Source organism: Mobula birostris, chromosome 3, assembly GCF_030028105.1.
Source record: "Mobula birostris isolate sMobBir1 chromosome 3, sMobBir1.hap1, whole genome shotgun sequence".
NCBI lineage: Eukaryota > Metazoa > Chordata > Chondrichthyes > Myliobatiformes > Myliobatidae > Mobula > Mobula birostris.
The window spans coordinates 43518443-43545848 of NC_092372.1; the positions used below are offsets into that span (position 1 = coordinate 43518443).

Sequence of the window (27406 nt, forward strand, 5' to 3'; positions counted from 1 at the left end):
CGTTAAAGGGTTTTAAAATCTTTGTAATTATTGGTGACTTTAGCTAAGAGTACATAAAAAAGGTTCCCTTTCACTGTATTCCCATTTAGCAATTTCACAGATGCTTTCCCGCTTCATTCATGGCAGCATACATGCATGTACCAACTTTTCCTTAATTTGTAGAAAAATTTTTTAAAATCTCACTTCCTCATTCTTGTTCTGGGGCTGGCACTTTGTGCTCACTTTGCCTATTTGGCCTTGCTCTTTTGACTTTCTCATTAAAAACAAAACAAGATTGCTCAGATTCCCTTCCTATCTACAAAGTTGGCTGATAGTTTTGGAATATGCCGTTGAAAATTCTTGGCTGGTTGTATCTGCCTTATTTGAAGATAGTAACTAGGGAACTAACAAGTGCACACACATCACAATATCTGCTAGAACTCTGGGGTGATATGTGAACATTGGACACGCAATTTAGATTCCACTTCCTTACTGGCTCCTTTGAAGGACTCAGCAGCCAGAAGCTTTTCATGCCCTTAACTGGACTAGAATTACACAAGGGCTCTGTTCCCCAGAACTATCTGTAAACTATATTTACATGTTGGAAACATCCATTTTCTATAGCAACCAATCATATTGCTCTCTACAGCTGCTATAATTCATTCATTTCATTGAATATTCACTCTAATTCTACCCACAATCAAAACATAGAGTGCATCCAGTCATTAACAATACCACAAAACGTCACCATCTTGAAAAATGCTATATTAACACAAAGGAGAATCTGTATTAATCAGATTTCTGTAAGTCATATCATCCATTACCTAGGGAGCCCTTTTATTTCAACATACACCTGGTAGATCTGCTTCTACTCAACCTGCATTGAAACTTCTGCTAAGTACTACATCCTATACATCCCTCACCCGAATGCTTGATGGTTAAATACTGTGGTGTGCTCAACAGGAAAACAAAAATGCCTATGCTTGTTTTTAAATCCTTTAATGGCTTTAGCAGTTTAATCACCTTGACTTCCCATGATGCACATACCCCTCCAGTTCTGGCTTTTAATTTTAATTGCTCCATAGTTGATAGCTGTGCCTGCAGTTGTCAGGGTGCCAAGCTCTGAGATTCTCTCCCCAAATTTCTTACTTCCAGGTGCACTTTTCAACTTGACTCTGACAAGCTTTAGTCATTTTTCCATTTTCTAGTAAGCCATACTCAGCCATTAATTTATTTATTATGCATTTATAATTTATGAAAATTAAAAGGTTGTCAGTTTTCTTTACCCACTTTTAGCTTTCCAAATTTCCTGTTACTTCTTAAGTAATCAGGATTGAATAGGATGGTTCCATTCTAGCTTGCATACAACAGGGAGATCATTAATGGCTACCAAGATTAGATATATCTCCTTTAAGGTGGTCATGTTATGAGATCTATTATGTTGTAATAAACTCAGTGCCTGATTTTTTTTGGTCATTTCACCAACTATTAACTTAACCATCCAGGAACTTTACATATAGCAGTCCTACCTATTCTTTTTGTTTGGGATAATATGATGGTTGCCTCTCTGACTAGACGTCTGTGACTAGTGGAGTGCTGCAGGGATTGGTACTGGGTCTGTTGTTGTTTGTTATCTATATCGATGACCTGGATGATAATGTGGTTAACTGGATCAGCAAATTTGCAGGTGACACCAACATTTTGTATTTTTGTACATAGTGGGCAGTGGGGAAGGCTATCATGGCTTGCACTGGGATCTGAAACAGCTGGAAAAATGGCTGATAGAATTTAATGCAGACAGTGCAAGGTTTTGCACCTCAGTAGAATCAACCAGGTTAGGTCTTACACAGCGAACAGCAGGGCACTGAGGGGTACTGTAGAACAAAGGGATCTGGGAATACAAGTCCATAATTCATTTAGAGTGTGTCACGGGTACATAGGGTCATAAAGAAAGCTTCCACCACATTGGCCTTCATTGAGTACAGGAGATATGATGCTATGCTGAAGTTGTGTAAGACATTAGTGAGGCCTAATTTGGAGTATTGTGTGTGGTTTTGGCCACCTACCTATAGGAAAGATGTAAATGAGGTTGGAAGAATACAGACAAAATTTACAAGGGTGTTGCCAGGACTGGAGGACCTGAGTTACAAAGAAAGATTGAATAGGTTAGGAATTTATTCCTTGGAATGTAGATGATTGAGAGATTTGATAGAGGTATACAAAATTGAGGGGTATAGATAGGGTAAATGCAAGGAAGTTTTTTCCACTGAAGTTGGATGGGACTAAAACTAGAGGTCACAGGTTAAGAGTGAAAGGTGAAAAGTTTAGGGGAACATGAGGGGACACTTCTTCACTCAGAAGGTCATGAGTGTGGGGAATGAGCTGCCTGCACAAGTGGTGCACACAAACTCAATTTCACATTTAAGGCAAGTTTGTATAGGTACATGGATGGCAGGGGAATGGAAGGCTATGACCTGGGTGCAGGCCAATGGGACTAGGTAGTTTAAATGGTTTGACACACACCAGATGGACTGAAGCACCTGTTCTGTGCTGTACTTTTCTCTGACTCTGTATGCTTACCCTGAAATGCTTGGATGTCCTCATTAGTTGACTTCTATTGAAGAGAAATCAAATGATTGAAAGCTCAGGTCCATTATAAAGCTTTATTTTTTTAAAAGAATCAGTGGAGAGAATATGCGCATGCGCCAGAATGCTTCTCCACAGAACAAAGGAAAACTTCTATTATAATACCCTCTCCAACTCATACCTAATTACCAAAGACCAATTATAGAGTCACAGAGCATGGAAATTGCCCCTTTGGCCTATCTGGTCCATGGTGACCAAGATTTCCATTAGTCCCACTTTCCTGTGTTTGTCTCATATCCCTCTAAACCTTTCTTATTTATGTACCTAGTCACACACCTTTTAAATGACAATGTACATACCTCAATCACTTCCTTGGGTAGCTTATTCCAACTTATGACTACCGTCTGGGTGAAAAAGTTGCCTCAGGTTCCAATTAAATCTCTCCCCTCTCACCTTAAGGTTATGAACTCAGGTTCTTCATTAAGTACATTACCTGAATACCCAACCAGGTGTCTGATAAATATAAGACAATACTCTCCCATTGATACTCCTTTGACCCAACCACTTTCATTCCCTAAACAAATTGGCCATCCTCTTGTTGAACTTATGTAGCAACTAAAATAAAAATAGTAATGTTTTAGGAATTTGGCGTCTTCTCTATCTTCTGTATTAACAGAATCTGTTAATATTAGGGTGAAAACAAATTCTTGCTATTATTGGTCAAATGTTTGAGGAAGTTATCCTACGAAACTGTTCCAACTCCCATGCAATGTTTGCACAATGTTGTTAAGCTCTAATGGACCAATAATAAAATCACTACGTTACCAAACACTAAAAATGTATGAACAGAAAGTTGATAATTGAGATGTTTTATTTTTGTTTTTAAATACAAAAAAGATTACGTACACACAAACACTACGGATATATAAAAGATAATGAAAAATATTTTTTACCCAGTGCTCAGTAATGGGAATTTAAAATACTGCATTACATGAAATTTTGATATATCAAACATTAGTAAATGGGATGGAGTCAGCAATATTAAATGTAGTACACAAATGAAAAGATGCATGCATTTAGTAGTCTTGCCTAGTTTTGCAAATACAACTGGAAATCAACTGAAAATCGCAATCTATTTCATCTTACATTACAATGCTTTTACTGCCAGGTTCCTTTATTTTATATAAGCATTGTCAAATATTGGCATACAAGTTGAAAGAACCAGATGTTAAATTTAGGAAGCAGAATATACCTGCGATATGATTAATTGTCCAATTTTTAAGATTTAATGATTGTCGTTTCTCCACTTAAGTTTACTAGTAATTTCAAAGTATTTTGTTGCCCAAGTTTGAACAGTTTAGAAGATTACCCTTTTAACCATATCCAAAAAGAAAAAATCATTGAATGTTAATTATGCTCAAAATGACTTTACATTTAAGAATGCAATACATAGCCATAAAGGTTTTCTTGAAATCAAGTATGAAAACATGCTTTCAACAAGTAGCTAAATACATTATAAATACAAACCAAGCAAATCATATACAGAATTTTATTTGACCTGATCACTGACAAATAATACCTACAGTATAAATATATGGCAGCCACATCCATACCTTAAAGCCGATATAAAAATATTCAAAGCCAAAATTAACTAATCCATTTAATTTTCCTGTTTAATCTTGTTTTAAAAGAAAAAAAATCAAGATAATGACCATCTTGGCCTTGGCAGTATGACAGCTCCTCAAATACACATTTTCACCACTATTAACAATGAGTTTTCAAAACCCAAGCTCTTGCTCCTGCACTATATGGTTAGGCATTTACAAAAATAAACATTATAAAATAAGACTTGTGTTGAATACAAGCACATTGCCAGCAGGAAAAAAAAAAGCACAAAATGCCTAGAATACTTACCAGATCAGGCAGCATCTGTGCAGGGAGAAACAAGGTTAATGTTTCATTCATATCCTTTCATTGATGCTTACTTGATGAAAGGTTTTTGACCATAAATGTTAACATTTTTTTCTCTCTCCATAGATGCTGTCCAACCTGAAAAATGCCTCCAGCATTTACCATTTCAGATTTCATGTATTATTTTTCCTTTTCACATTATAGGCAGATCTATTCAAAGCACACTACTACCTCCAAACCATCCTCAAGCTCCACTTGTGTTTGTGATACACTGTATATGAATATAAATAATTACTGGATGATTTAAAATAATTTATACTTATACAAATTTTTTTTGCCTCTGGTTCTTTTTTGTTTTGAAATACAGCATGGTAAGAGGCCCTTCTGACCCAATGAACCCGCACCACCCAATTACATCCATGTCACTAATTAACCTACTAACTGTTGGTCTTTGGACTGTGGGAGGAAACCAGACACCTGAAGGAAATCTTTGCAGTCATGGGGAAAACCTTCAAACTTCTTATGGACAGTAGCAGAATCAAACTGTAACTGAAGTGTTACACTAACCACCATGCTGCGGTGCCACCCACTATTTCTCACAATTATTGAAAAACAATAAGCAATACATTCTTTATACATTGTTCCCCTAACAGCCTATTATCACATTTATGCACATTTTTAGTTTGGAGTATAATCTTTTAAGGAAGTTATTCAATCCACTGGAAATAAAGCTTTGATTTAAAGATACAAGAATTGGGTCCAAAAAGAAAGGAAAAGGTGAGCAGAGTCTACTTACATAATAATACAATATTCCAATATATCTTTAAATGCAATAAAGAATCTGATGAATGTTTACTTGTGGTAAAATGTCCTGTTTGGGCTATTTGTTACCATATAGTCAGTGACACAAATATACTTAAAAATCTCAATTATATTACATCTTCTCTTTTAATACAGAGAAACAAATTTCAATTACTTTTAAAGTCTAATTGAGGGAGAATGTCTGCCAGGTTGTGGGGAACTAACAGTAGGATTGACGAGATTGCTTTTCCAGAGAGATTGTATAGTGCAGCAGCAGGATTTCAGGCAGAGATTCTTTAATTTTTAAAATGTTTTGAAGGCAGGAAATATGGATAACAGAGTTTGCCCATGAAAAGGAAAGGCAATACCATGAAAACTTGAACAACTGTATTTTGACTCTGGCAAAATTAGTAAGGTTCAAATCCAACTGAAACTGAAGAGACAGAACTACTGGTTGTAAAACTGCATTTGCTGCTCAATAAACTTAAATTTCATAATCCCTCAATTTCATGAGTTTTCAAATTCTCACTTACCAACTATTCGCAGTGTTCATAATTGAAAAGCTTTGGTTTATAGCACATGCTTAGAGCGAGTGGTTTACAGGTACCAGTGAATAGTATAATATGACAATTGATTAGGTTGTGATGTTCAGAACTTGATTAAAATATTGTAGAACTGATTATATTAAATGGCATGCATCCTTTTAAGATCAGCTGAATCTACATTCAAACTTTTCTAAACTTACTCCATGCATACACAGTGGCTTCACCATCACTGTGGGTTGGTTGGCGTCTCAAAATGTTGGCCTGTTTGGGAGAATTTGGACTACTGCACTTTACTTAACACAAAGCTCGTAACTCAAATTAGCCTTTACAATTTGCATTCTTGTATTTAAACTCAGCCCAAATAAAGCATGTATTATAAAATTGCATATTTATTTTTTTTTAAAAAGGCAAATAGCGGTACAAGTGCAAATATGGCTTCTTCTCTACTCTGAACCCAGTTTATAGAAATGTTTGTAGTGCTTTTGCCACCTTTACATTAAAAGGTGTTAAAATCTTTATTAATGCTTGCCACTTACACTCAATATCTTTTTGGAAAAGATTCCAATGTTCATAAAAGCATTACGTACAGCCAATAGATAATGTTGGTACATATTTACAATAGTTATTGACATCTTTAATTACTTGTGCCTTCCAGGTCAAATACATTTAGTACCTGTTTCAAAGAATTACAGTGTATGGAACCAAATATGGCAGTAGTTTAGTAAATAAAGCCTCTAAATATAGAATTTTAAACATTAATATTCAATAGGTAACATTTAAAATCTCATCCTAACAAAAGTTGATCACAATGTGATAATACAAGATTGTAATCTTTCTCGCTAAACAATTACAACACAACTAAACTGCCCTTTAGACTGGAAAATAATTGTGGCTACATTTTTGGTACTTACTGCTAATCAAGGTCTCAGAGGCATAAACAGGGGCAAGGGTCACTGTTGCCTCTATGTTTCCATTTTCAGGGAAGAAATATGCTTACACCCCAAGGTTTTTCTGTTCAATAATATTACCCAGAGCCCTGCCATTCACTTTTGATTCTCCCCTGGTTTAACTTCCCAAAATACATTAGTCTGCAATTGTTCACGTTGAATTCCATCTGCCATTCCCTTGCCCAGTTTCCAAGTTAATTTATATCCTGTTGAAAACTTAGCTAGCTTGTATTTTCCACTGTACCACCAATTTTGGTGTCATCAGCAAACTTACCAGTTACCCTTACTACATTCTCATCCAAATCACCATTATGAGAAGCAACAGATCCAGCACTGGTTCTTGCAGCATACTACTGGTCACAGGTCTCTAATCTGAAAGCTCTACTGCAATAAAAGCTTGTTGGAGGCAAGGTGCAATACCAATGTAACAGTATTGCTTGATACTGTCTCTCTCATATTTGTTGGATAGGATCAAGCTTGCATACCATAATGAAGCACATACACCATGGAGACAAAATGGCTGAACTGCCCCATGCATTACCACAAGTGGTCATGCAATCCTTGAAACTTTCAAAAATTTTCCCCCATTGCTGTTGCAACATCTCTGTTGGCACTAGTGTTCTGGGACTAGGTTGCTATCAGTCTGGAAAACATTGGTTCTTTTCATTCTGTGGGTGATTTGGGTATCCAATGGTCTCTTGCTCAGAAGATATATTCCAACACCCAGCAGCACCCAGGATTGGATCATTGTCTTATCTTCTAGTACTCATCTCTGACAAAACAGCGCTGTTTATATCATCCATGCTTCATTTTATCAGAAGGACACAAATGAAGTTGGCCTTTCCTACTCTTTACCGATTACATGTCACCGGAGGTGCCTTTTCTCTCTCTCCCTCCCAAGGGATGTCCCACCAGGTCAGAGTAGAAATGCTGCTTGGTCTCATTTGTAACAAGGCTGTACTCAGCTACTTCTGTCTTAACCAGCCATTCTTAGGAAATTACAAGGAGCAACATCACTACACATCCCTGACAGCAAGAAATAGCAGGAATATGACTGGAAGCAGAACCAAGTGTGTAGCTTGGTGCTGGACCTGTAACACAAGCATATACATGGCTCAGAGAAGAGCTCAGTGTGTGCACAAACAGTGGCCAGGTCATTTCTGGAAACCAGAAAATAATTCAAGCTCAAAAACTGGTGTCCATGTTTTTACATACACTATTCAAAGACATAGATACAATTTTCTATCTATAGTTAATCAAATTACAAATGATTTAGGCTTACTCAGGATAAGTGTGGACATTAAACAGAAGTTCACATTTTTGACACTTTACCTCCAAAATCAAAGTTTTTGCACCTCAAGCATAAAGTATAGACTTATTTAGACTGAGGCATATAACTGTTGTGTTTCACAGCCTGAGGCATATAACTTTGCTGATCAGTTTCTAAACATCCATCAAATCCCAACAAGTCCAATTTGACAACAGTTTGGTTGTCACAGCTTGAAAACTCCTCCACAACAGGACAGGATTCCTCAGAGTTCTGATCTGAAATTTCCATTCGACTTAGTCTGAGAGAGCTATCTTCATCCATATCACCCAGGATTTCACCTTCATTTGAAGGTACTTCTTTCAAAATGGGCTCCTCAACATGACAATTCTGCTTAAAATACTGTCTTTTTACTTCTGTACTGCGGCTTCCAAAATTGCCATATGAATGTTCGTCAGGCTTTTCTTCATTTTCTAGAAGAGGCTGGGTTGATTCAGACCTTGCAAAAACTTGTCCTGATGGTTGTTGGCACTTGTAACCAGTATCACTCACTAGTACAGTTGAATACTGAACTGTGCTGCTTGTTGTATTCTGTGCCAACTCACTATCACTATCAGAAACACTTTGTCGAGGGGATGACATGCATGAAGAACCTCCAATGCCACTGCTATGCTCTCCTGATGTACTCTTTTCCTTTTTCAGGGATGACAATTGCTTCATATCATCCTCATTAGATGAGTACTTATTATCTGCATCAGCTTCAATTATAGTGACATCAGAAATAAAGCCATCCAGATTCACAGGATCATTTGGGCCTAGGTTATTCTGTTAAAAAATAAGGTTAAAATACCATTTGTAATCTAAACATTTAAAAGAATTGCAAAGGTAATCAACACACCACGCATTCCAGATCCTATATAAAGGACCTATTTGCATTTTTCACGCCCTGGATATTTCAAAGCACTTGAGAACCTATTAAACACTTTTTATTTTTCCATAATAACAGTTAATTTGCATACACATCTAGTTAATCACTAGTTGAAAGAAGCCTTTCACACTAATCTTAATTTGCACAATGATTATATCATTTGAGATACTTGCTGACTTTGTATATCATAGTTGGTCTATGCCATCTTATGACAATACTATGATAGCTATGACTACTGTAATGTGGTAACCAATTATAATGTTCAAGTCTTCAATGGGCCAATAGAAATGTCTTCTGACAATTTTGAACAGGTACAAGGCTGGGCTCAGAAAAAGTGTACTTGGAAAAGACAGACTGCAACCTTCATCTTACATAATAAAAGTACACCAAATATTGGATTCATACATAGGAAAGAGGCATGTGACAGCACAGTGCTGTGATGTGATTGATAAGTGAAGCATCAGAATGTAATTGCAAATGGTTTTAGAACAGGGAAAATAGTAAAAAGTTTGCCATTCTGGTAAGTAGCTGTCTATTACACCTTGCTTTCGCTACATGTACATACTTCTGTGTTGTGGTTTCACAAGATTAACATACTGTATACTCATCATAGATGTTGCTCTTGGGCAGCACTCTTTGATTCATGTCTTTGCAAAAGGAGACAATTACCAAACTTGTTTTTGAAATGAAATGTATTCAGCAGTGTGACTGCCGTAGGGATCATGACTTGATGCATTTTCTAGGTAGCATTTCTGAAAAAACTAGAGTCAAATTTAGAAAAAAAAAATCATGGAATTAATTTTAATAAGCCACATAACAAACTGATGTATTTTCAGTAAATATGTACATGTGTACAAAGTTTGTTTCTTTACTCAAAAGTCCTCAGACATTTGTGCATTTGGTCTTTAGTTAAAATTATCATTTGTTATAGTCCAGCTACTTTTGTTATATTTGTCATAATTTTGCACAATACATCACACCTGGCCTTCTACAGACCTCCATCATTATGGTGACAAATCATAACCCAAGGCCTATACTTTGTTATTCTGCCCTGAAAGCAAAACTAATCATAATTTTAAGTTGTTATGTTGACTGTGAGACCTCCACCTAACAGATGTTTGAAATTTGAGAATACAACTATTGGCATTCCACTTACCAGCAACAATAGAGAAAAGTTATCAGATCAATGTAACCGCATTTCCTGGCATTAAAACTAAATCAAAGATAGTCCATTTCTATTCTAACTCCATTACAGTAAAGACAATAACCATGATCTACAAATGTTGACTTCATCTTATAAATATTACTAATGTTATTCCAGAAGAAAAAATAGTAAATAGTAATGTTTATTGCACAGTTTGCAATATTCATATTTGTTCATTTTAATGAACTTTTTTAAAAAATATGTTCATTTGCACTCACATTGCTTAAAGCTCAGTCAAAAGCATGCGCTGCAGTTGGTCAGATAATCTAGCTGTAAAATATGCCATCCCCACTGATCAGTTTTATATATGGCTCATTACGAATATAAGAACCAGTTGATTTAAAGCAGAAACTTTCAGATATTTGAAACATTGACTATTTTTCTTTGTATGATTGCTTCCTGACCTGCTAGGTGTTTTGAGCAATTTGTCTTGTTTTAGATTTTCAGTACTAGAGGTATTAAAAAAAATTATAATAGTTTGAGAAAGATATGTGACTTTAGACATATTAGCAGCAATAGCTAAGACAGAAATATGTCAATTGCATACAGGTACTCTTAGATAAGAAGACCATTATTCACTATAAGAAATCATTATAAATATGCTTATACAAAGAGGCTACCCAAAACAATTATTTGTATACCGAAGGTGATAAAGCAATACCTTGATATGATTTCCATTGCTAGATGACCAATCAACAATCCTGCTATTTGCAGCATCCGGAACATTCGGCCAAACGCAGGTTTTAATACTGTAAAGAATAGATTTGTGATATTAAACTGGTGGATCTCCAATGATATTTTTCAGAGAGCTGAAACATGGTTGGTTCCATATTGATAAAAGCACCTTGTTGCTGATCATATAAAAACACTAAGGTAATTGCTCCTCATGCCACTTGCCACAAATTCATTCTTTACATCTCTTAAATTTTTCATATTTCCCATGTGAACCTCTAAGCTTAGGTGGCAATGTCTTTAATTCTTTTGCTTCAACCAATTAGTACTGTTATTCTTTTTGAAGGGTCCATTACTTGTGTCCTGAATTACTAGTTCTAAAGACCAAGCCAAAAGACATGAGGACAGCAATATCTCTGGGTCAAAAGTGAATATTAAAACTGGTAGAGGAGCCATGTTGGAGAAAGAAAATGAATTACAAGGTTGAAAAGAAAATCTGGATAAGTGTACTGAAGCAGGTTAGGTCCGCACTTAAGACATTATTCCTCTCAGTTACCAAACAAATTGTATGAATTGTTGAACTAAAGGCTTTTACATTTCTTGTAGATTTAAAAGAATATTCAAGACATATGACTAATCTAAATTAAATAAATTACACTCACAGATGCCTGTTTTTGAAGCACAGTAGTGTCACTCCCATGGTGATCAAGAGAAAACAGAGACAGATTGGTACTACAATTGCCTCAATTTCACCTTTTGCTATAAAGAAACACAAAGGAATAACATTACTACTGATATATTTCTTGTAAAACAATTATAAAATTAATTTGCAGTAATAGCAGCACTCACAAGGCACCAGGCCCCAACGGTGTACCTAGCAGGACATTGAAAACCTCAACCAACCAGTTTGCTGGAGTGTGCAAGGAAATGCACACCTTCCCACCTTCATTGACAACTGTTGTGGGCAGAATCTCTGATGGTGACAAGCAGGCGTACAGGAGTGAGCTCCTGGGTGTCTACATCTCTGAAGGCCTATCCTGAGCTCAACATATTGATGCAATTACAAAGAATGAATGCCAGCGGCTACATTTCATTAGGAGTTTGAGGAGATTTGCTGTGTCACCAATGACTATAGTAAATTTCTGCAGATTGAGCACATTTTGACTGGATGCATCACTATCTAGTATGAAGGTGCTAATGTCAGAGGGTTGTAAACTAAGCCAACTCCATTATGTGTACTAGCCTCCCCATTGAGACATCTTCAGAAGGTGGCATCCATTATGAAGAACTCTCACCATCTAGAACATGCCCTAATCTTGTTGCTACTGACGGAATAGGTAGAGGAGCCTGAAGACACACTCAACATTTTAGGAACAGTTCTTGCTCTTTATAGTCATTTTTATATATGGTACAGAGCTTTTGCCACAAAACAAAAACATTGTGACAAATGTCAGTGATAATAAACCAGACTCTGATATTGATGTTAAAATTATACTCAGCGCATTGTGAATATTAAGCAATAATAGCAAGTTTAGGTTGGACCATACATAAAGATCCTTTATTTGAACGAAGCAAAGAATACTACATGTAATCAGATATTGATATTTTGGCAGCATACAAAATAACTGCTGCTGATAAATGTTATAGTCAGAGCCGACCTACTTAATGAATGAAGCTCTTTTTATAATGTAGAGTTAAATATTCAGATGGTATAACACTGTAGGCATATAAAGAAATTTATACAATGATATTTGCTCTGCTAAAATTAATTCAATATTAATTAGAACATAAAACACTACAGCACAGTATAAGCTCTTTGGCCCACATAATTAGTTACCTCTTGAAAATTCCAATTAAACTAATCCCACAGCTAGGAAAAGCCAAATAGGAAAAAAAAAATCAAAAGAAACTTACAAATGTTGGAAATCCAAAGGAAACACAATAATTGCTAGAAATACCTCAGACTGATCTCCTAATAGTAGCAACTGTTACCTTGAAAGTCGTTAAGTTAATTAGTGTCTTATTTAACACTATTTTTAGAATGCACCTTGGCACTTATTATTCAGAAGTACATTTAAGTTGGAGTTAGAGAAATTTCATCCAGTTTAATACTTACCAAAATTTAAAGTAGTGAAATTGACTTCAGAGCTGTTTGTGCCTCCTTTGATTGTTGATGCCATAACACGAACCACATACAAAGTATTGCCCTTCAATGATTTCAGTACAAACTGCTGATGCTTTGGATCAACAACAAAGCCTGGAAATTAAGTTGACAGAAATAGGAACAATTTGTAAAACTTATATCAAATCAAGATTACACCTAACGAAGTACATCAGGTGAAACTCAAAGTTAGGCAGAAGTAACTTACAAAAAATGCAATAGTAGTAACAGTGAATCCACTTAGCATTGCAGAAATTTAGAACAAGCAAACAGTTCAAGCAATACCTGTACTCCTTAAATTCTAATGTGGTACAGTAAGGCATTTTATTTGTTGAGGGGACAAGCAAACTGATAGCTACTAGGATAAAGGGCACGCGCAGCCACTTCGGCGGTGATGTCTGTTATTTGTCAAGTAGGGGACCGCGCACAATTCTGATTTGATAGAGACAGACGTGAGAGCACAGAGGAACATCTGGAGAAACTTCTGAAATGCCCGCTTCGCTGCTGCTGTTACTGTGTGGTCCAGAATCTCTGGGGGAGAAGGCCCCGAATCCTCAGCTTTGCTTGTTTCGGCAGCCAGACGAGGTCGAAGGCGTTCGGGAGGCTATATCGGAGGGGCTGGTCGGAGGCTTGAAGTTTTCGGACGGACGGACTCAGTGTCGGCCGTGGTCGGCTGCTTCCAATGCATCGGCAGTTGTCGGTGCCTGGAGGTTTATGGCAGAGAGTTTCTCCCTTTACGCCTGCTATCGGGGACTCGGGAGTCGATCAACTCAGGACTTCCAGCCCTTTCTTTTTTTCCTGTGTCCATGGTCTGTTCTTTATAAAATTATGGTATTGTTTTGCACTGCTGTAACTATATGTCATAATTATGTGGTTCTGTCAGTGTTAGTCTTTGGTTTGTCCTGTTTTTCTGTGATATCACTCTGGAGGAACACTGTATCATTTCTTAATGCATGCATTTCTAAATGACAATAAATAAGGACTAAGAGTCCTCATAATCTAATCTAATTTACATCTGTACAAAGATGAAGGTAGAGCTGTGGATGTGGTGTATATGGATTTTAGAAAGCATTTAATAAGGACCTCCATGGTCGGCTCATTCAGAAAGTCAGGAAGCATGGGATCCACCAAAACATGGCTGTATGGATATAGAACTGGCTTGTCTATAGAAGGCAGAGAGTGGTTGAAGATGGAGCGTATTCTGCTAGGAGGTCAGTAACCAGTGGTGTTCTGTAGGCATCTGTTCTGGGACCCCTGATTCTTGTGGTGTTTATAAATGACTTGGATGAGGAAGTGGAAGGATGGGTTAGTCAATTTGCAGATGACACGAAGGTTGGTAGAATTGTGGATAGTGTGGAGGGTTGTCGTAGGTTGTAGAGGGCAATTTACAGGAAGCAGAACTGAGTTAAAAAGCAGCAGATGGGAATTCAACCCGCAAAGTGAAGTGATTCACTTAGGAGGGTCAAACTTGACGAGAAAATACAATGTTAATGGCAGAAATATTAGCAGTGTGGAGGAACAAAGGGATCCTCCGGGCCACATCCACAGTCCATAGATGGGCAGCATGGTAATGTAGTGTGTAGCACAATAATTTACAGCACAGTCGGGTTCAATTCCCACTGCTGCCTGTAAGGAGTTTTGTACATTATCCCTATGACTGTGAGGGTTTCCTCCAGGTGCTCCGGTTTTCTCCCACAGTCCAAAGATGTACAGGTTGGTAGATTAATTGGTCATTGTATATTGTCCTGTGATTAGGCTAGGATCAAATCCAGGGACTGCTGGGCAGTGTGGCTTGAAGGGCCTTTTTCACAATTAATGTCAATAAATAAAATCTCTTGAAGTTTTCACGCAAGTTGATAGGATAGTTAAGAAAGCGTACAGCGTGTTGGCCTTCATCGGTCAGGGGATTGAGTTCAAGAGCTAAGAGGTAATGTTGCAGCTCTATAAATTCCTGGTAAGACCATACTGGGAATATTGTGTTCAGTTCTGGTCACTTCTTTATAGGAAGGATGTAGACGCTTTACAGGGTGCAGAGATTATTTATCAGGATGCTGCCTGAACTGGAGAGTATGTCTGTTGACGACAGGTTGAGTGAACTAGGGGTTTTCTCCTTGGAGCGAAAGGGGATGAGAGGTGATTTGATAGAGGTGTACAAGATGAGAGGCATAGATTGAGTAGATAGATTTTTCCCCCCCACAGGGTGGAAATTATTAATGAGGGGGGCATTATTTTAGAGGAAAGTGTAGGGGAATGTCAGAGCTGGGTGGGTGTGTGGAACTCATTGCCAGGAATAGCGGTAGAGGCAGATACACAAGGAACATTAAAAAAAAACTTAAGATAGGTACAGAGATGATAGAGAAAGGAGAGTTATGTAGGAGGGAAGGGTTATATTGATCTGAGTGTAGGTTAAAAGGTTAGCACAACATTGTGGGCAACATACCATTGCCCTCCTTTCTAATCTTACTAAAAAAAAACATCTTATTTTCAAAATCTGTTGCTTTTTTTAGAATGGATTTCAGCACTTTCCTTTTGATATCATGTTAAATGGTCTCTGGCCCTTTCTCTCCCTCTGGTCTTGAACAGAGGAGCTGCATTTGCCACCTTTCAATCTGTGGGAACCACTGGAGAATCTAAGTTGTTTAGTTGTAATGTACTTGTTGTCATTTCCTACCTCTACAGTCAGCTTGTTCACGTCCTTGATAAGAAAGTCATCAAGTTCTAGAGATCATCACCTTTCAGTTCTAAGGCTACTTCTTTTTTTTTTAAAAAGCTAATTTCTTTCAGTTCCTCAATTTTTTTTCTGGATCTTTTGGTATCCATTACTTTCTAAAGCTTCATTTTTGTCATAACGATCCACATTAGATTCGTTTAATTTCTCATTTCTCTACCCATTATAGACTGAGATAGGTGAAATTTATGTAACAAAATTTCACTCGCCTGTTTCTTACAATAACACTGCAATTTCAATATTTCTGAAACAAATCCATTCTTTTGAAGAATTATGTAAAAGAATTAGGAGGGAGGAGAAGATGGCTGTGCGACGCAGCGCGCGCAGCCTCTCTGGTGAATGTTATCGTATTTGTAAGTAGGATGCCGTGCACAATTCTGATTTGATGGAGACAGACGTGAGAAGCACGGAGGAACATCTGGAGAAACTTCTGAAATGCCCGGTTCGTTGCCGCTGCTACAGTGCGATCCAGAATCTCCCGAGGGGAAGGTGCCAAATCTTCGGCTTTGCCTGTTACTGCGGCCGGGGATGGGGTTGAAGCGCTTGGTAGAGATGGTGCTCGGTGTCGGAGGCTCCAAGTTTTTGGACGGACTCTAGAGTCGGACTGTGGTCGGGTGCTTCCAGGATGCTGCATCGGCAAGTTTGCGGCGCTGAAAGCTCATGGCAGGAAGAGTTTTCTTCCTTCAACTGTCTGCGTGAGATGATGGGACTTTTGAGAGACTTCGAGACTTTTTACCGTGCCCATGGTCTGTTCTTCTATCAAATTACGGTATTGCTTGCACTGTTATAACTATATGTTATAATTATGTGGGTTTTGTCAGTTTTTCAGTCTTGGTCTGTCTTGTGTTTCTGTGATATCACACTGGAGGAACATTGTATCATTTCTTAATGCATGCATTACTAAATGACAATAAAAGAGGACTGCGTATCCTCATAATCTAATCTAATCTAATCATGCCATTGTGGTAATTTTATTTAAAGCAACAAAAATTTAAAGGAATAAGAACAGTATAAATCAGAAACACTCAGCAGGTCAGCCAGCATTGGTATGCAGCAAAACAGTTATTGTTTCAGATTGAAGATCTTGCCTCAGAATAAATAGAAAGTTAAGAAGTTTTTTGTTGCAGGAAAGGGCAAGGTGTGGAGAAAATACAGCAGTCTGAAATAAATTTATTAAGGATTCTTTTTGCTTACTTGATTCATTTGAATTTACACTCTTGTAAAATATGGTGTAATTTGTGATGAAGCCACGCCGTTCATTAACAGGTACTTCACTCCACACTATTTCAACTTCATTTTTTCCCACATGTTTCAGATGAACAGAAGGACCATTTATTGGACCTACAAACCAGAACCATTGCTCTTTCATTACAGCTTGCTCATTGCAAAACATTTTGGCATAAAAGTAATTACATTTCCAGATTCTTCAGTTTAACTTTCACTGCTCATAACTAACTTTTCTCCAAAAGATGTATTTCAGCTAATATTGTACTTATCATCAGAACACCAGTTTCAACAATTAGCATATTTTTGACATTAGGCTTCCGGGACACACAAAGCATAAAAAAAAAGTCAACATTTAAAAACTATACCAGCACATTCCCAATCTTAGAAAAAACAGTACATTTCATTTTTATAGAAATTTAATGCGATTGAAAATTCTGAGCTTTATGCCAACCTGCACTAGAAATACACAAACTCAATGCAAACAGTATTCACTAAAAAAAAAACCTGTCAGTTTAACAGATTTTTTTTGAAGCATACCAACATATTATTAAGACAAATTATTACCACAAGACCATAAGACATAGGAGCAGAATTGGGCCATTCAGCCCATTGAGCCTGCTCTGCCATTCCACAGAAACATAGAAAATAGGTGCAGGAGTAGGCTACTCGGCCCTTCGAGCCTGCACCGCCATTCAGTATGATCATGGCTGATCATCCAACTCAGAACCCTGTACCAGCCTTCCCTCCATACCCCCTGATCCCTTTAGCCACAAGGGCCATATCTAACTCCTCTTAAATATAGCCAATGAACTGGCCTCAACTGTTTCCTGTGGCAGAGAATTCCACAGATTCACCACTCTCTGTGGAGAGAAGTTTTTCCTCATCTCGGTCCTAAAAGGCTTCCCCTTTATCCTTAAACTGTGACCCCTCGTTCTGGACTTCTCCAACATCGGGAACAATCTTCCTGCATCTAGCCTGCCAATCCCTTTAGAATTTTATACATTTCAAATAAGATCCCCCCTCAATCTTCTAAATTCCAGCGAGTACAAGCCTAGTCGATCCAGTCTTTCTTCATATGAAAGTCCTGCTGTCCCAGGAATCAATCTCGTGAACCTTCTTTGTACTCCCTCTATGGCAAGAATGTCTTTCCTCAGATTAGGGGACCAAAACTGCACACAATACTCCAGGTGTGGTCTCCCCAAGGCCTTGTACAACTGCAGTAGAACCTCCCTGCTCCTGTACTCGAATCCTCTTGCTATGAATGCCAACATATCATTCGCCTTTTTCACCGCCTACTGTACCTACATGCCCACTTTCTATTACTGGTGTACAATGACATCCAGGTCTCTTTGCACCTCCCCTTTTCCTAATCGGCCACCATTCAGATAATAATCTGTTTTCCTGTTTTTGCCACCAAAGTGGATAACCTCACATTTATCCACATTAAATTGCATCTGCCATGAATTTACCCACTCACCTATCCAAGTCACCCTGCATCCTCTTAGCATCCTCCTCACAGCTAACACTGCTGCCCAGCTTCGTGTCATCCGCAAACTTGGAGATGCTGCATTTAATTCCCTTGTCTAAATCATTAATATATATTGTAAACAACTGGGATCCCAGCACTGAGCCTTGCGGTACCCCACTAGTCACTGCCTACCATTCTGAAAAGGTCCCATTTACTCCCACTCTTTGCTTCCTGTCTGCCAACCAATTCACTACCCATATCAATACCATACCCCCAATACTGTGTGCTTTAAGTTTGCACACTAATCTCCTGTGTGGGACCTGGTTAAAAGCCTTTCGAAAATCCAAATATACCACATCCACTGGTTCTCCCCTATCCACTCTACTAGTTAAATCCTCAAAAAAATTTTATAAGATTCGTCAGACATGATTTTCCTTTCACAAATCCATGCTTTGTCCGATGATTTCATCGTTTTCCAAATGTGCTGTTATCACATCTTTGATAACTGACTCTAGTATTTTCCCTACCACCGATGTCAGGCTAACCGGTCTATAATTCCCCAGTTTCTCTCTCCGTCCATTAGCCACCCTCCAATCCTCAGGAACTAATCCAGAATCTAAAGAGTTTTGAAAAATTATCACTAATGCATCCACTATTTCTTGGGCTACTTCCTTAAGCACTCTGGGATGCAGACCATCTGGCCCTGGGGATTTATCTGCCTTTAATCCCTTCAATTTACCTAATACCACTTCCCTACTAACATGTATTTCCCTCAGTTCCTCCATCTCACTAGACCCTCTGTCCCCTACTATTTCCGGAAGATTATTTATGTCTTCCTTAGTGAAGACAGAACCAAAGTAGTTATTCAATTGGTCTGCCATGTCCTTGTTCCCTATGATCAATTCACCTGTTACTGACTGTAAGGGACCTACATTTGTCTTAACCAATCTTTTTCTTTTCATATATCTATAAATTTTTTACAATCAGTTTTTATGTTCTCTGTCAGCTTTCTCTCATAATCTTTTTTCCCTTTCCTAATTAAGCCCTTTGTCCTCCTCTGCTGGACTCTGAGTTTCTCCCAGTCCTCCGGTGAGCCGCTTTTTCTGGCTAATTTGTGTGTTTCTTCTTTGGAATTGATACTATCCCTAATTTCCCTTGTCAGCCACGGGTGCACTACCTTCCCCGGTTTATTCTTTTGCCAAACTGGGATGAACAACTGGTCATCCATGCGACCTTTAAATGCTTGCCATTGCATATCCACCATCAACCCTTTAAGTATTATTTGCCAGTCTATCTTAGCTAATTCACGTCTCACACCTTCAACGTTACCCTTCTTTAAGTTCAGAACCTTTGTTTCTGAATTAACTATGTCACTCTCCATCTTAATGAAGAATTCCACCATATTATAGTCACTCTTACCCAAGGGGCCTCGCACGACAAGATTGCTAACTAACCCTTCCTCATTGCTCAATACCCAGTCTAGATAGCCTGCTCTCTAGTTGGTTCCTCGACATGTTGGTTCAGAAAACCATCCCGCATACATTCCAAGAAATCCTTCCTCAGCACCCTTACCAATTTGGTTCACCCAATCTATATGTAGATTGAAGTCACCCATTATAACTGCTGTTCCTTTATTGCACGCATTTCTAATTTCCTGTTTAATGCCATCCCCAACCTCACTACTACTGTTAGGTGGCCTGTACACAACTCCCACCAGCATTTTCTGCCCCTTAGTGTTATGCAGCTCTACCCATATCGATTCCACATCCTCCAGGCTAATGTCCTTCCTTTCTATTGCGTTAATCTCCTCTCTAAACAGCAACACCACCCCACCTCCTTTTCTTTCCTGTCTATCCTTCCTGAATATTGAATATCCTTGAATGTTGAGCTCCCATCCTTGGTCACCCTGGAGCCATGTCTCTGTGATCCCAACTATATCATATTCATTAATAACTATCTGTACATTCAATTCATCCAGCTTGTTACGAATGCTCCTTGCATTGACACACAATGCCTTCAGGCTTGTTTTTACAACACTCTTAGCCCTTATACAATTATGTTCAAATGCGGCCCTTTCTGATTGTTGCCCTGGATTTGCCTGCCTGCCACTTTTACTTTTCACCTTACTACTTTTTCGTCCTACCCTTTTACACCCCTCTGTCTCTCTGCACTTGTTCCCATCCCCCTGCCGCATTAGTTTAAATCTTCCTGAACAACAGTAGCAAACGCTCCCCCTAGGACATTGGTTCCAGTCCAGCCCAGGTGCAGACCATCCTGTTTGTACCGGTCCCACCTCCCCCAGAACTGGTTCCAATGCCCCAGAAATTTGAATCCCACCCCCTTGCACCATCTTTCAAGCCATGTATTCATCTGAAATATCCTCCTATTTCCACTCTGACTAGCACGTGGCACTGGTAGTAATCCAGAGATTATTACCTTTGTGGTCCCACTTTTTAGTTTATCTCCTAACTTCCTAAATTCACCTTGTAGGACCTCATCCCATTCTTTACCTATATCGTTGGTACCTATGTGCACCACGACCACTGGCTGTTCACCCTCCCACTCCAAATGTCCTGCAGCCGCTCAGAGACATCCTTGACCCTTGCACCAGGGAGGCAACATACCCTTCTGGAGTCTCGTTTGCGGCCGTAGAATCGCCTATCTATTCTCCTTACAATCGAATCCCCTATCACTATAGCTCTCCCACTCCTTTTCCTTCCCTCCTGTGCCGCAGAGTCACCCATTGTGCCATGAACTTGGTTGCTGCTGCCTTCCCCTGATGAGACATCATGGCTGATCCCGGATCCCACTCAATCCCATACACTTCCCTTCTCAATAAGAACACAAGACGTAGGAGCAGAATTACCATGGACAGAACATAAAATAAAGGAATGATAGAAAATATTCAAAATGCTCTGTAATACTTCATCCTTGAAATTAAATAGCTTCTTAGTCTTTTGGTATTAATGTATACATACGATCCTGTTGCAAGTATGCCAATGTTGAAAGCGGAGCTCCAGGACGACCACTATACAGAGGGTAAATGGTTATTCGATAACGTTTGAGTGGCAAAACATGGTCTGCAAAAGAAAAAAGTAAAATTACAATGCATATTATTGATGAAGGGCCTTGGCCCGAAACGTCGACTGTACCTCTTCCTAGAGATGCTGCCTGGCCTGCTGCGTTCACCAGCAACTTTGATGTGTATTGCTTGAATTTCCAGCATCTGCAGAATTCCTCATGTTTACACATATTATTTTAATTGCTAAACTATTATTTCGCTAAATACCTATACCAAATTAGTCTCACTAATTTAATACTTTAATGCAGACTATATCATGTGTGAAATTGAGTTGATCAGAAAGGATAGAAGGTCTAATCATGAATAAGGATCCTCTAACAGGGATCTTGTAACGTTACTTTTGTTGAGTAAGCTATGCAAAATAGACTAATTGGTTGAAAATACTGAGAACTAACCCAACACTTGTGATTAAATTTCCATAACACTCAACTGGCAAGTTCATGCAACAAGAGTACATGTATGCAAAAACCACTCCAATTCAAAATAAAAAACATAGAACTAAGTAACCACCATTTTTCACACATTCACTAAATTCTAATATAGTAAATGAAGAAAAGGTTACAGGAAATGCACACCTTTTAAGAAAGTTTTGTTCACAGTTTTCTTCTCATGCTGCCAGTATGTGGGCTTATGACACAAATCTTTGCCAAAGTCTTCACACCATTCTATTATGTAACCGCTAACTGAATATTTGGGTGCCTCCCATTCCACCATTAAACGGCCATCTTGACGATAAGCACTGAATTTACTTACAGGTGGGCGTACTGAAAGAGAATGAAATAATTTCTGATGAAAGCAAAGTTTATTTCTTTTAGTTAAAGCTTATTCTAAAATATTTTAATAATTCCTTTGCAACATCTGTTGATGCACCTCATATATTCTGTTATCCTTTGATTATCAGATGGGAACACAAGAGGTTATTTAGCCCCTTGAGACTACTTTGCATTCAGATATCAGAACATGATGACCTCCAACTTCATACATTTGTACCTTATGTCTAGGAGGGAAGTGCATTGGATTTGGACTATATGCCTGATCACTGCTGCCTGTTGTTCCCACTCTACTGTATTGCAGAAAGGTAGATATTTCTGTACTTAGTCCTCTGCACTTGAAAGTCACGTGGGGACATCACAGCAGCAACTAGGCCTTAAGCAAACTGTTACAGGGAACGCCTTGACAGCCTTTATCAAGGAGCCAAGCAGGGGTAAAACTTACCCTTTTGTCAAAATTTGAGAGTTTATTTTTACAGCATTTAAATAATCACTAATGATCAGAGGCATTTAAAATTATTAAAATCAAAACAAAGTTAATTGAAAGCACAATGAAACATATACAAACTAGGTCTGACTGATACAGAATTAATGGTGGATTTACTCTGGGATCTGCCACTGACCTGCTCAGAGTCCAGTATCAAAGGTCACAAGGCCAATTCTCATCAAGTCCACATAACTGGGTGTACTTCCTCTGGAACAACAGCCAGCAAATATTCTAGTCTGTGGATTTTAAACCTACAGCATAATACAGGCCCTTTGGCCCACAAAGTTGTGCTGAACATGTCCCTACCTTAGAAATTACTAGGCTTACCTTTCGATCACACATGATTTTTTAAAAAACATTTATGGTGTACTTTGTTCAATCCTGCTCACTCAATATTTTCTTTACAGCATTGTATTGTTGCAATTTTTCTTCATTTCTGAATATACTTTTGTAACTTAATGCTTCTATCTATGCTTACAGTCAAGAGAGTCATTCAGCACAGAAACAGGACCTACAGCCCAAATGGTCCATGCTGAGTTAGCCTCATTCGTCCACATTTGACCCACATCCCTCCAAACGTTTTCTATCCATATACCTGTCAAAGCTTCTTTTAACTGTTGTTAAAAGTACCTGCCTCAACCAGCTACACTTTCAGCTCATTCCATATATGGACCATGCTCTGTGAAAAAACTGCCCTTTAGGTTCTTCCTAAATTTATCCAATCACCCTAAACCCATGTCCTCATGATTCGTCAACTCCGGGAAAAAGACTGCACATTCACCTCATCTGTGCCCTTCATGATGTTATACACCTCAATATCACCCCTCATTTAAATATACACTATGCATAGAGTCTAAACCTGCACAACCACTCTTCGTAACGCAGTCCCTTGAGTCCCAGTATCATTCTTGTATGAGTCCTGAAGAAGGGTTTTGGCCCGAAACATTGACTGTTTACTCTTTTCCATTGATGCTGCCTGGCCTGTTGATTCCTCCAGCATTTGATGTTGCTTTGGATCTCCAGCATCTGTAGATTTTCTCATGTTCATCATTCTTGTAACTCTCCTCTGCACTATTTTTAGTTTAATGCCATCTTTCCTAGAGCAGGATGACCAAAACTAAACACAATATTCCAAATGCGGACCATCATCTTGAACAATTGTAACATTTCTATACTCAATGCCTGGCACCAAACCCTGCGGAATACCACTAGTCATGGGATTCCTGCCTAAAAAATGACCCTCCACCATCACTCTTTGCTTCTTAACATCAAACCAACTGTGTATCCAATTAGCTAGCTTTCCCAGGATCCCAAACAATCCAACTTTTCATAGCAGCCTATGATGCCAGAAACTTAAAGGCCTTATTGAAGTCCATTTAAATTATGCCCACCACACTGCCCTCGTCAGCTTTCTTGGTTACCTCTTCAAAATGCTCAATCAAATTCATGAGACATGATCTCCCACACAAAGCCATGCTGAATATCCCTAAATCAATCCCCATCTTTCAAACTACATATACATCTTATTCCTCAGGATCCCCTCTGGTACCTTACCTACCACAGATGTTAGGTTTACAACTCAAAAGTTCCCAAATTCAGCACAATTCTTGGGAGATCCCAATTATATCCTGCAATTTTCAGAATCAGAATCAGATTTATTATCATCGGCATGTAATGTGAAACTTATTAACTTAGCAGCAGCAGTTCAATGCAATATATAATCCAGCAGACAGAAAAAATAATAAATAAAACAATAAGTAAATCAAGTATGTATATCGAATAGATTTAAAGAATGTGCAAAAACAGAAATATTGTATATTTTTAAAAAAAGTGAGACAGTGTCCAAAGCTTCAATGTCCATTTAGGAATTGAATGGCAGAGGGGAAGAAGCTGTTCCTGAATTGCTGTGTGTGCCTTCAGGCTTCTGTACCTCCTACCTGACGGTAACAGTGAGAAAAGGGCATGCTCTGGGTGCTGGAGGTCCTTATTAATGGATTCTGCCTTTCTGAGACACTGCTCCCTGAAAATGTCCTGGGTACTTTGTAGGCTAGTACCCAAGATGAAGCTGACTAGATTTACAACCTTCTGCAGCTTCTTTCAGTCCTGTGCAGTAGCCCCTCCATACCAGACAGTGATGCAGCCTGTCAGAATGCTCTCCACAGTACAACTATAGAAGTTCTTGAGTGTATTTGTTGACATGCCAAATCTCTTCAAACTCCTAATAAAGTATAGCCGCTGTCTTGCCTTCTTTATAACTACATCGATATGTTGGGACCAGGTTAGATCCTCAGAGATCCTGACACCCAGGAACTTAAAGCTGCTCACTTTCTCCACTTCTGATCCCTCTGTGAGGATTGGTACGTGTTCCTTCGTCTTAACCTTCCTGAAGTCCACAATTAGCTCTTTCGTCTTACTGACGTTGAGTGCCAGATTGCTGCTGTGGCACCATTCCACTAGTTAGCATATCTCACTCCTGTACACCTTCTCATCACCACCCGAGGTTCTATCAACAATGGTTGTATCGTAAGCAAATTTATAAATGGTATTTGAGCTATGCCTAGCCACACAGTCATGTGTATACAGAGAGTAGAGCAGTGGGCTAAGCATACACCCCTGAGGCGCACCAGTGTTGATCGTCAGCGAGGAGGATATGTTATCACCAATCCACACAGACTGTGGTCTTCCAGTTAGGAAGTAGAGGATCCAAATGCAGAGGGAGGTACAGAGGCCCAGGTTCGGCAACTTCTCAATCAGGATTGTGGGAATGATGGTATTAAATGCCGAGCCATAATTGATAAACAGCATCCTGACATAGGTGTTTGTGTTGCCTAGGTGGTCTAAAGCCGTGTGGAGAGCCATGGAGATTGCATCTGCCATTGACCTATTGTGGCGATAGGCAAACTGCAATGGGTCCAGGATCTTGCTGGGGCAGAAGTTCAGTCTAGTCATAACCAACCTCTCAAAGCATTTCATCACTGTCGATGTGAGTGCTATTAGGCGATAGTCATTAAGGCAGCTCACATTATTCTTCTTTGGCACTGGTTTAATTGTTGCCTTTTTGATGCAAGTGGGAACTTCTGCCTGTAGTAGTGAGAGGTTGAAAATGTCCTTGACTACTCCCGCTAGTTGGTTGGCACAGGTTTTCAGAGCCTTACCAGGTACTCCATCGGAACCTTCTGCCTTGTGAGGGTTCACTCTCTTTAAAGACAGCCTAACATCGGCCTCTGAGATGGAGATCACAGGGTCATCAGGTGCAGCAGGGATCTTCACAGCTGTAGTTGTGTTCTCCCTTTCAATAAGTGCATAGAAGGCATTGAATTCATCTGGTAGTGAAGCATCGCTACCGTTCATAATACTGGGCTTCACTTTGTACGAAGCAATCTTTTCGAGACCCTGCCAGAGTTGCAGTGCATCTGATATCACTTCCAACCTCGTTCGAAATTGTCTGTTCGCCCTTGAAATAGCCCTCTGCAAATCATACCTGGTTTTCTGGTACAGGCCTGAGTTGCCAGACTTGAATACCACAGGTCTAGCCTTCAGCAGACGACGTACCTCCTGGTTCACCCACGGCTTTTGGTTTGAGAATGTACAGCAAGTCTTTGTAGGCACACACTCATCCACAGAGGTTTTAATGAAGTCGGTAACAACTGCAGCATACTCATCCAGATTCAAAGATGAATCCCTGAATACAGTCCAGTCCACCGATTCAAAGCAGTCCTGTAAGTGCTCCTGTGCTTCCCTTGTCCGTACCTTCTTGGTCCTCACAGCTGGTGCTGCAGTCTTCAGCCTCTGCCTATACTCAGGGAGTAGAAGTACAGCCAGGTGATCAGACTTGCTGAAGTGAGAGAGTGGAATAGCATGGTAGGCATACTTGATGGTGGTGTAGCAATGGTCTAGTGTGTTGTTTCCTCTGGTATTGCAAGTGACCTGTTGATGGTAGTTGCTTAGTCATTTTTTTCCAGACTAGCCTTGTTAAAATCTCCCAAAACGATGGTGAAGGTGTTAGAGTGCGCTGTTTCGTGTATGGTGATTCCATTCCACAGATCATCTAAAGCCTGCTTGACATTGGCCTGAGGTGGAATGTAAACTGCTACCAGAATGACCCCAGAGAACTCCCATGGTAGGAAAAAAGGACGGCACTTTACTGCTAGATATTCCAGGCCTGGTGAGCAGAATTGGGACAGCACTGATACATTTATGCACCAAGAAGAGCTGATCATGAGGCATACTCCTCCACCTCTGCTTTTGAGAGACTCTATAGATCTAGTCTGATGGTGTATAGTAAACCCGTCGATCTGGATCACTGCATCCGGTATGTAAGAGGTTAACCAGGATTCCATAAAACAAAGGACACACGCGGTCCTAATGTCCCTCTGATTCAGCACCCTGACTCTGAGATCATAGATTTTATTCACCAGAGACTGCATGTTCGCAAGATAGTCGGTATTGGACGTTTAAAACCCCGTTTTCTTAAACACACTTGTAATCCTGATCTACGCCTGCGCTCCCTCCAGGGTGTCCTCCGTGGGCACTTCTGACCATAATCAGTGTTGTTTCTGTTGGTCTAAAGCAGTAATAGTTCGTTTAAACGCATTAAGACATCTTTGTTGACTGTACTGACCTTGGAAGCAGTTGTGCTTTTT

General features: G+C 39.1%; 1 protein-coding gene across 8 annotated transcripts in view; it reads right to left on the bottom strand.

Annotated features, from left to right (window-relative positions):
* Positions 1-27406, bottom strand: part of LOC140195003 (interleukin-6 receptor subunit beta-like) — a 135462-nt gene that overhangs the window by 28307 nt on the left and 79749 nt on the right. For 6 of the 8 annotated variants that reach the window (XM_072252540.1, XM_072252538.1, XM_072252541.1 and 3 more), the window contains exons 10-16: positions 22082-22270; positions 21403-21504; positions 16924-17070; positions 12957-13097; positions 11503-11599; positions 10830-10917; positions 3419-8861 (exon numbers count right to left, since the gene is read on the bottom strand). In XM_072252540.1, the coding sequence (XP_072108641.1) occupies positions 8145-8861; positions 10830-10917; positions 11503-11599; positions 12957-13097; positions 16924-17070; positions 21403-21504; positions 22082-22270 (1481 nt within the window). In that variant the 3' untranslated portion in view covers positions 3419-8144. Of the gene's footprint in view, positions 1-3418; positions 8862-10829; positions 10918-11502; positions 11600-12956; positions 13098-16923; positions 17071-21402; positions 21505-22081; positions 22271-27406 lie in introns of those variants that run through there. The other 2 variants (XM_072252545.1, XM_072252546.1) reach the window with 1 other exon arrangement.